The sequence below is a fragment of the Bolinopsis microptera genome, chromosome 5, assembly GCF_026151205.1.
Source record: "Bolinopsis microptera isolate Bmic1 chromosome 5, MBARI_Bmic_1.0, whole genome shotgun sequence".
Classification (NCBI taxonomy): domain Eukaryota; kingdom Metazoa; phylum Ctenophora; class Tentaculata; order Lobata; family Bolinopsidae; genus Bolinopsis; species Bolinopsis microptera.
Genome location: NC_087076.1, coordinates 19124701 through 19135067, shown reverse-complemented (window position 1 = coordinate 19135067; position 10367 = coordinate 19124701). Strand labels below are relative to the sequence as shown.

The 10367-nt window shown below is 40.1% G+C and overlaps 2 protein-coding genes across 2 annotated transcripts; one reads left to right on the top strand and one right to left on the bottom strand.

Moving 5' to 3' along the window:
* Window positions 1-1749: 1749 nt before the first annotated feature.
* Window positions 1750-3941, bottom strand: LOC134815669 (uncharacterized). Its single transcript, XM_063824229.1, has 4 exons — window positions 3321-3941; window positions 2850-3040; window positions 2607-2690; window positions 1750-2439 (listed from the first exon to the last, which is right to left on the bottom strand). The coding sequence occupies exons 1-3, from the start codon at window positions 3814-3816 to the stop codon at window positions 2652-2654; spliced, it is 726 nt and encodes a 241-aa protein (XP_063680299.1). The 5' UTR covers window positions 3817-3941; the 3' UTR covers window positions 1750-2439; window positions 2607-2651.
* Window positions 3942-4322: 381 nt separating this feature from the next.
* On the top strand, window positions 4323-6614 carry LOC134815071 (demethylmenaquinone methyltransferase-like). Its single transcript, XM_063823532.1, has 6 exons — window positions 4323-4486; window positions 4684-4801; window positions 4971-5182; window positions 5432-5574; window positions 5760-5900; window positions 6179-6614. The coding sequence occupies exons 1-6, from the start codon at window positions 4331-4333 to the stop codon at window positions 6381-6383; spliced, it is 975 nt and encodes a 324-aa protein (XP_063679602.1). The 5' UTR covers window positions 4323-4330; the 3' UTR covers window positions 6384-6614.
* Window positions 6615-10367: the final 3753 nt, after the last annotated feature.

Here is a 10367-nt window from a genome sequence, read left to right as displayed (position 1 = left end):
TCAAGATTTTACACACACCTTGAAATAGATGTGAATAGACGGCGAGCAAAATTTCAACCCGATACCGCAAGAAATGATTAACTTATAGCCTCTCCATGAAACAAATTGTGTTTTTCCGAAAATTCCACTCTAACCAGAAAATGCTCGATTACAAAAATGGGTATTCTCAAAACGATTTTTTTTGGTGCGCTAGAAGGTCACTGAACTGCATATGAGGTCATTTGGTCTGGACGGCACAAACCACTGTTTTGGTGTATGCCCCCTTAATTAGTCCTTAGAGGAAGCAAATCCAATACCCCAGTCAAGGATCATCATGTTATCTAGTATTTTACTAACTTATACATCAGAGTCTTAACAATACTTAATACTTATACATTACAGTACTTTTTCTCTACTCTGAATCATATCAATCTCGGTTTCAGCCATATTATAGTCGCGATAAAGCACTTAAGCAGGAAAAGTGTTAGGAAGTCCCTACTTCAAGTGTGAGGAAGTCCCTACTTCATTCGATTCCCCTCTTTATCATTTCCTGAAATTTTCCTGTTACGTCCAACCCCAAGATTCCTCACATGTTTGGTTACACGGTACATTTTCTCTATTGAGATAAATGAAAGCAATGAGGCAGGAAAGGTGAAGCACCTCCTGATGATAGCATTGCCTGCCTTGACAATATTGCGAGGCATCACCGGCAAAAGTTTCAGCTTTATTCTATTGGCTTTGCAGATAAAAAATCACATTTTCTCCCATAACTTCAAAGAGAAGCATTTAAGGGTGTTTTGTTGTTCATAACTCATATATAAATGTGCTAGTTGCGGTTATTTTGCACCCTTCAAAAAGTCACTAGCACATTCCTATCAAAATTTTAGAAAAATCGGTAAATATTAAAACCGAAAAATGTGCCTAAATTTGTTGTTTGGCTTTGAGGTCCAATAGATCAGAAGGTGAATGAGTAAAAACATTTTTGAGGGCATCAAAAACTGCGCCAGAATTCAGAGAATAATTTGATGTCAAGCATCAAATAATCCGATCTTCCCTGACTGACTTTTTGTTAAAATAAGCCTGAAAAGGACAATTTTAGCTTTTTGACTTTAAAAATTCATAACACACCAGCCTTTTTAGATACGATATCAAGATTTTACACACACCTTGACATAGATGTGAACAAACGGCGAGCAAAATTTCAATCCGATACCGCAAGAAATGATTAACTTATAGCGTCTCAACCACAAAATAATTTTTTTCGAAAATTGCACTCTTAACCAGGAAATGCTCGATTACAAAAATGGGTATTCTCAAAATGATTTTTTTTGGTGTGGAAACGGTGCGCTAGAAGGTCACTGAACTGCATATGAGGTCATTTGGTCTGGACGGCACAAACCACTGTTTTGGTGTATGCCCCCTTAATTAGTCCTTAGAGGAAGCAAATCAAATACTCCAGTCAAGGATCATCATGTTATCTAGTATTTTACTAACTTATACATCAGAGTCTTAACAATACTTAATACTTATACATTACAGTACTTTTTCTCTACTCTGAATCATATCAATCTCGGTTTCAGCCATATTATAGTCGCGATAAAGCACTTAAGCAGGAAAAGTGTTAGGAAGTCCCTACTTCAAGTGTGAGGAAGTCCCTACTTCATTCGATTCCCCTCTTTATCATTTCCTGAAATTTTCCTGTTACGTCCAACCCCAAGATTCCTCACATGTTTGTTTACACGGTACATTTTCTCTATTGAGATAAATGAAAGCAATGAGGCAGGAAAGGTGAAGCACCTCCTGATGATAGCATTGCCTGCCTTGACAATATTGCGAGGCATCACCGGCAAAAGTTTCAGCTTTATTCTATTTTAATATATTCAAATTTGCCGACCTCTGAAGACTTTTAATGACGACAATGTTTTGTTTGCAAGGAATCTCAGCCCAGTAGGTAAGAGCTTTTCCTTGTACGCACCTTTAGACTTAGTTGTGTTTGTAACTTTCACAAGTCATAGCAAGATCACTTATATTTAAAATCTTATTTTGTAGTTAGGTAGACCTTGATGGTAATAAACCCTTCAGTTCACTTTTTGCGCCGATGACCAATCACTTAAACCGAACAAATATATTTTTCAGAATAACATTAACAAAAAATTGTAGCCCCCACAAATTAATGACCAGTAAGTACAAGCTAAACAAATTTCAACCCTAGTCAAGCTTCTCGAGGTAAGGTTTGATGTCAATACTAGGGTACCGAGCCTGAAGATACCCCAACTTCCTCCTATCCCAATACTGGTGTCCAGGTAGCGGTACTCCTATCGTGGCCCTTTGAACCGGACTCATATCAGTAAACAGTTTCTCGGAGACCCCATAGTAATTCTTAGTGGCCCACCCGGGGTTCCACACCCCAAACCAGTGAGACTGTTTCTTCTTCCAGGCGAGGTTCATGACACAGCGGACCTGAGACCAGGGAGACGGGGTTATTAAGAATTAAGATGGACTCATATTGAGGAGTTTCATGAGCATGTAATAATAAGAAATAAGCGTCAAAAGACGGAAACAATCTCCGAGATTATGAAGGAGTAGTCGTATTATTTAAATCTCATCCCCCCGGCCCCATGATTCACCTGGTTGGGATGAACTGGGGTCCCTCTATGCCATGTGTCGTATCTCTACAACAATACGTCGCCTTTACTATAGTCGGGTATAACCTAATGTGTTTATAGGGATGAGCAAATATTAAACATAGACTGGCGAGGCAATTCCATGGTCCTGATATAAAAAGTTGGCAGCTTGAGATAAATCTTATACTTGGTTCAACCATATTCGGCGACACAAACTAACGAAGATCACTCTGCAGTAGAACCAACCTGTCTCTGATATAGCTTCTCTCTAAACCTTGCAACTTCAGGGAAGTTCTCAGCAAAGTAAGTCTCACAGTGATCTCTGTCGTTGATAAAGGGGTGGCCGGCCTGTCCGGGCATGTTTATGTAGGGTGGTTGGTAGAGTTGGTCTTCTGGTCCTGTCCTTTCCACTACTGCTGTGCCCCCTCCTGTTTTCTCTAGATAAGGCAATTAGTGCGTTAATATATTATGATGCTGGAGGTGAACCATATCAAGTCACTGTGATCCTCAGTTTTTATTGGTCAAAGAATACTAATGAAGTAATGATCGCCACCCCGCCACAATTCTGATGTATGATAACTAATACTATGAATAAGGGAATTGTGTATTTTAATAATTGTGGACAAAGACCAAAATTGAAAATTTCACATTGTAGTCATTTGATTCTTTAAAAGATATTAAAACAAGATAGCAACACTAAATTAAAATTATATTCACCTATATCGGATAAATAAACAATAGCAGCCACAGCTTCAGGTTGTTGCCACTCTGGTGGGTGTAGGAAAGTGTGGTTGCCGTAGTCCATGTGGAACCTCTGATTCTTGTTACTCTGAGGATTGTTGTCCTTGCTTCCTGCCTTCAACCAAGCATCGCTCTGAGTCAACAGCACTTCCTCCTCTCCCAACAGCTGCTTCACCGCTCCAATCAGCTGCTCGTGTACTGTGATCTCATCTATCACGTGACCTGTCGGAAACTCGAACTCTCCGTCAGAACCGAAGTCCCAGTTGTGTTTCCTGTTCGGGTCTGCCATGAGATGCGCGGATTCCTCTATAAGACCCCTTTCCAGGAGATTGGAAACAACCGTGTAACCCGAGTGTCTCCATTGCTCCACTTGTGATGTTTCTAATGGGCCAATATTCGAGAAGGTTCGAGAATGAAAAGAAGAAAGTTTTGCAGCGCTCTTACTAACGTTTCTCAACACTATAGCGATCATGATAGATTGGAACTTCAATAAGAAGTTCACAGAAACCAAACAAGTAGAACCAGTCAATTATCGTTCAATAGCACAGGCTAACAGTTACAAAAAATGTAATCAGAAACCTTTCAGCGGAAAACCTTCACAGTTGAAACTTGAGTGTAAGGTAAGTATATTTTCAGCTGTAATTAAATCAGGATATGCAGCTGCAAAGGCCAAAGTGCAAACTCTCAAGAACACGACTCTATTTATAACGTAAAGTACCTATATTATAATACAAATTCTTAGCACAAAGACAACTCAAAACCGGAATACGGATTAGTGTGATATTGATATAACTTTAAAGTCAAGATATAATTTTAAAGTCGAGATTGTAGACGTCATAGGGTACAAATTTATTGATATAAAATATAGATAATGAGAATACGTTATCATATCGGTCAGTTTGAGCCTTGAAGTAGTCAAAATTATTTTTCTGTAATTCATCTAAAAACCTAACCAGATATATTGCCTTGCTTTCAACTAGGTGTGAATGGATAATATGTCGCAGACGATCTCAGTGCCAGTGCCCCAGGATGCAGGAAGCAGCAAGATGGTGGACCCAGATGTTGGGGTGGAGACCACTGCTGATCTTACGTGTCTAGTTGCTGATCAGTCACGAGTGGAGAACGAGGAGATAGACTTCGAGGTGAAAAATGTTGAAATAATGATATGGTTCATTTCTCAGGCTTAGACGATTTGAACGTCCAAGAACTACGAAAACTTTCATCGTGAAATTATTCGTCAAAATCCGTTTTTACGAACATTTTCGCAGTTGAATATAACAAAATATAAATTTCATGACACAGATGACAGATGTTAGTAAATTTTGTACTCCCTCGTCAGGACTACTTAAAAGCGAGTTTCTCTTACGACAAATCAGGCAGGACTCCCGTCTGTGTGGAACAGATTATCGAGAAGATTCCACAGGACTGTGCTGTATTGGATGCGGGCTGTGGAACAGGTTAACAAATCATAAGCAATAAGAGCTTGTAAGATTACGATCCAGCTCAACAGCTTGTAACTTTCCATAACAGTACCACACTTAACCCGTTCAGTGATCACATTTGCCATAACTAGTAACCAACTAAAACAGTAACAAAGAACATAAGTGTAACCAATTCTCCTGCCAGGCAACTACATGATCCCCCTGGCTCACTGTGGCAAAGTAAAGTCCTACATCGGAATGGATGTCAACGAGGGCATGCTGTATCACGCAAGAAAGAAGGCAAAAGCTGTGAGGAGCAATGAGAGTGTTACTACTGACGTCACCACTCTAGCTGGGTCCTTGTTGGAGGATCTGCCTTTTGGGGATAACGTGTTCGATGTTGTTCTCATCAATCAGGTGTGTAAGTTATGATCAGTGACTAAGCTGATCATGCTAGTCAGCAAGTAGTTGACTGCGAATTCATAGAGTTTATGATTATTGGTGCAACAATATTCCAAGATCTCGACAGAACAAGGCTCTTAAACTTACTTTTCCATGACAACAGCACAAATTGGAGGTTTCTTTACTTTGATAATAGGTACACTCGAACACCAGCTAAGTGAATAACTGAATCAGTGCTGACACTCGCCCCTTTCCCCTGCACAGGTACTACCCCACATCGTAGACCTGAGAGTGTTCGACAAGTTGAAGTACGTGACTGAGTTGTTTAAGGAGTTCGGCAGGATCCTCAAGCCTGGCGGCATGCTCAGCATCAACACTTGTACTCACGACCAACTCTCTGCTGTCTGGTGAGACAAGTCACTAGTCAGCCTTTGTTTATGAAGTTAGAGTTGGATCAGACCGCAACATGTACATTGTACATTGTACATTGTACATTGTACCCGGCAAACCTACAATGTACCAGTTTCGCGAGTATAAAACTAAATCTGTCCACTATCCCGAGTATATAACTTGTTAAAAACCTTCAACCCAGGTACAACAACGCAATGCCAGAAGCGTGTGAGATGCTGAAAACAAGGACCCCTGAGATTGATGTGCTTAAGGGACTTATCGAGCAGACCGGGTTCACTGACTTCACCTTCACCAAGGATAACGAACCTCTGCAGGGAGACAAGTCAGTGATAAAACATTTGACATTATATTATTATATAGGAGGCTGCTGTAAAATTTTGTGCATTTATTGGACCAGCTTTGAGTTTCATTCTTCAGCAATCAGCATTAATTATTTTGGACAATGCACACTCAAAACATGTAATATTACAATTTGTATGAACTAGAGCAAGAAAAATAAACCATGCATCACAATTGACAATTTGTACCAACTGTGTCCTATAACGTTGTAAGATAATAAACACATTTTTCCAAACCCTAACAAACACTTTTCCTCGGCAGCTACTGGCGTTACGAGCTGTGTTTCACAGAAAACTACCGAGCTGGAGACGCTATATGGTCTCTAGTTGGGGACGAAGAATACGGCAAGGCCATGATGAGCATGAAGTACGGTCTCCGAGAGGAGAGAGACACTTTCGATAGCATCGCTCACTCCACTATCGAGAAGACAGGACACACTACTCAAATCTTCTGCACAAGGGTTTAAATTCGATTTAAAATAAACAAATCATAAATTTACTCCTTGAACATTGAACGGTTTAGCGGGCCATAATTACCATATTTTGTTTAGTTTTTGAAAAGCTTCAGATCAGAATCTTCATAAACATGCCTCGGGAAAGGCGTTTATTGATTGAATAAATTTCAATAGAAATTATATCGATATTTCAGCTGAATTTTTCTATTGTAACTGTAAGTGTAACGATTTCTTCTTCCACCTACCTGTTCAAAATTAAAACATAAATTTAAAAAACTGAAAATAAAATGATATTTTACGAAGACATAAGAATATAAATTGATGACTCCCAGTGCCTACTGTCTGCAAAGTGCAATTCAGCAGGTCCCTGGATCACCTGCGATAAAATACTCAACATCCCCAGCCACATTTAGAGTAAAAGTTTCTAAAGACCGTTCAAACACTCCCTGTAGATTCCACCTATTCATGATGAGGCTTTTGAACCTACTGCCTCCTCTCCTCCTCTTCTCAAGAAAATCCTCTCCTCCTTGTTTATCGGAACCTCTACGAGGTCTACCATGATACACAGTCACATCCTTGCACACAACAAGTTTCAGACCAGCAGCTTTTAGCCTGATATAAAAGTCTCTGTGCTCTACGATCTTCAACTCCGGATCCCACCCTCCAATATCTAGCACGTGCTCTGTTCTAGCTAGGAAGATATTCGATGTAATGTCACATCTCACGCAGCCAGGAAAGCCTGTGATTGTCTGATTCGCGAATGAGCAAGCCCCCTTAAACTGCCCTAATCTTCGCTTTGAACTTTGCTTCTTATGGAAATAACCGAATTGTAAGAAACCGTCAAACCCACAACCGTTGGTACAGCTTGCAGAGACTACAGAAGTGTCTGTTTCGTCCAGCACATCTACCAACTTTTGGAGATTTGTTCGAGGAGTTAAAAGCATGTCATCATCTATCAAAAATAGATATTTTGTTCTCACTTGTAAAATAGCTAAATCTCGTCCTTCCGCAATACCTAAATCTTTATTGTTGCTTACAATGTACTCTAGCAATGGGTACTCTGCAATTCCTTGTCTAGTTTCTTCAGATAAGTCATCAGGGCCGTCATCATAAACAACAAATGGTAAGTCATGACCGAGGTTAGTTCTTATCGACTTGGCTAGCCTCAAAATGAGGTGTGGACGTTTGGAGGTTTTGGTCACGACTGTCACACAATCTGATAAGTTGGTACATCTCTTAACTTGATCTGGGAGTAGAGTTTCAACCGGTTCTCTCCTGTTAAAGCTGCAAGCCTTAAAGTCACACAGACTTCCCGGATCTATCACACCACCTTTTAACAATTTTCTGTCTTCTTGAAAGAACTTCTCCTCCATCAGCACAATTCGTGAGGCAATTTCATCACATTTAGTCAATCTAACTGGATCATTTAAACAGGGGTTATGAACGGGTTGAGAATGGTTTTTTAGTGAGATAGGGGTCAGACAAAGGACCTCGTCGTTGATAATATGTTTTAAGAAGGAACCACCAATATCATCCAATGTGAAGTAGGATTCCACTGTACTACACTCAACGAGTGCTACAGGCACTGTCCCTTCTTCTGATGCACCAGAATTAACACATCTGCCCAACCTTTCATAAACAAGTCTGTGATCTGATGTCAGACTGAAGCTCTGTTCTCTGTCTGGGTCACAGAACGTTACAATTATCTCGCCCTTGTCTGTAGCGTCGACACACCTCCCTTCGTACCACAGACGAAGTCTATGTTTGTAGAAGCGGTAGTTTTGTGCTGATAATCTGCGGTTCAAACTAATGGAGTTGTGAGATAATAGACGCGCACTTGGAAGTTCAACCATGATATTCCGAGTAGACATCGGTCCAAAGTCAGTTGTACCTCCAATTAATGCAAAGTTGTCAACGTAAAGAACAGTCATTGAAATGACCAAACATAGAAATAGCAGATGGAAACGATGAAATCTGAAGCGAAGGATTGATCCTCGATTGAAGAGGTTCATCGTTAAAAGGCTAAGAATCCGAGTCTGAAAAGGATTCGTTATAAAAAAATGTTCTCAATAAAATGTAATATCATATTTATATTTATAGTAAATATTATATGCATTGTATTACTAGTAAGTACTACTACTGTAATTAATACGACAATGACAGCATTTTGATGGAAGGAATGGTTTGGATTTAAGTTATATTGTGAATTGTCAAGGGTAGTGTACGGACAGATAAATCGCTGAAGTAATTAAGATAATCAATTAGATATAATAATAGTTTAGGCGGGTATAGGACACGACAGTGGAGGACACTATTGACTACGGTGAAGGACACTACTGACTACGGTGAAGGACACTACTGACTACGGTGGAGGACACTACTGACTACGGTGAAGGACACTACTGACTACGGTGAAGGACACTACTGACTACGGTGGAGGACACTACTGACTACGGTGAAGGACACTACTGACTACGGTGGAGGACACTACTGAGTACGGTGGAGGACACTACTGACTACGGTGAATAACACTACTGACTACGGTGGAGGACACTACTGACTACGGTGGAGGACACTACTGGTACTACAGTGAATGACACTACTGACTACGGTGGTCGGTGAAGGACACTACTGACTACGGTTAATGACACTACTGACTACGGTGAATGACACTACTGGTACTACGGTGGATGACACTACTGACTACGGTGGAGGACACTACTGACTACGGTGAAGGACACTACTGACTACGGTGAAGGACACTACTGACTACGGTGAAGGACACTACTGACTACGGTGAAGGACACTACTGACTACGATGAAGGACACTACTGACTACGGTGAAGGACACTACTGACTACGGTGGATGCCACTACTGACTACGGTGGAGGACAGTACTGACTACGGTGAAGGACACTACTGACTACGGTGAAACTACTGACTACGGTGAAGGACACTACTATCCAGGATAATGAATGAAATAAAGCCACTGTCAATTTTACGGAATTTGATAAAAATAAAATCTAGTAGTATGTCCATGATATAGTAGTATGTCCATGATACACCATAGCACTGAAAATACTTGTGTATTAAAACTATATTGAAACTTAACTTGTACCAGGCCACGTCTGGTGTCACTTTATTACTATCAAAACAATTGTTGAACTACATTGGAGTGGTGCAAAATTGAAAACGGTAGCCTTTGATGATTGTCTGTACGATAGCCTTTGTGTTTTGATGACACGTGTTCACATCTGAAACTTGAAACTTAAACTAATGTTTTAAAAAGAGGCGTATGAGCCACATGAAGTGTAGGAGCCATCAAGTCATGAGGTTGAGTACCCCGATCCGAGCGCCACCATTGCATGAGTATTAAATAACTATAATATATAATCGTGTCAATTTCACTCACAAACAGTTCCATCCCGGCCAGTGATCACATTTTAAAGTTAGTTAACGCGCATCTAGCTTAAAACTAGAAGTCTTTAACGTGTTTCTAATTCTATAAAAAGGCATTAACAGTTTAAATTGGGCCATTGCGTGGCCAAAATAAACTTTTGGCCGATAACTCCAAAATTGCCAATTTTGGTAGAGACATTCAGATAAGAAGAGACATTCAGATAAGAAGCAACATATGCCATATGCCAAAATGCCAATTTAATTGGCATTTTGGCATATGTTGCTTCTTATCTGAATGTCTCTACCATGTTCAAGGTACCGGAAGCAGTATATCCGGAGAAATCTTTGATGCAATGAAAATTTTGAATATGTCCTACCGCCGGTACACGGTAGGACATATTTGAATTTTAGCTTTCCGCGACCCAAATTTCAATGTTTTGACGGAATTTTTCTTGAATGACCATCTTACAAGGTCCTTAGATGGCAAGTACGTACGGTACAGGGCTTTAAGTACGTACGGTACAGCTACTTTTAAAGGTACGTACCGTACAGGCACTGTAAAGTACAATTTTTTTTTCAAATTTTTAGAATCAACTT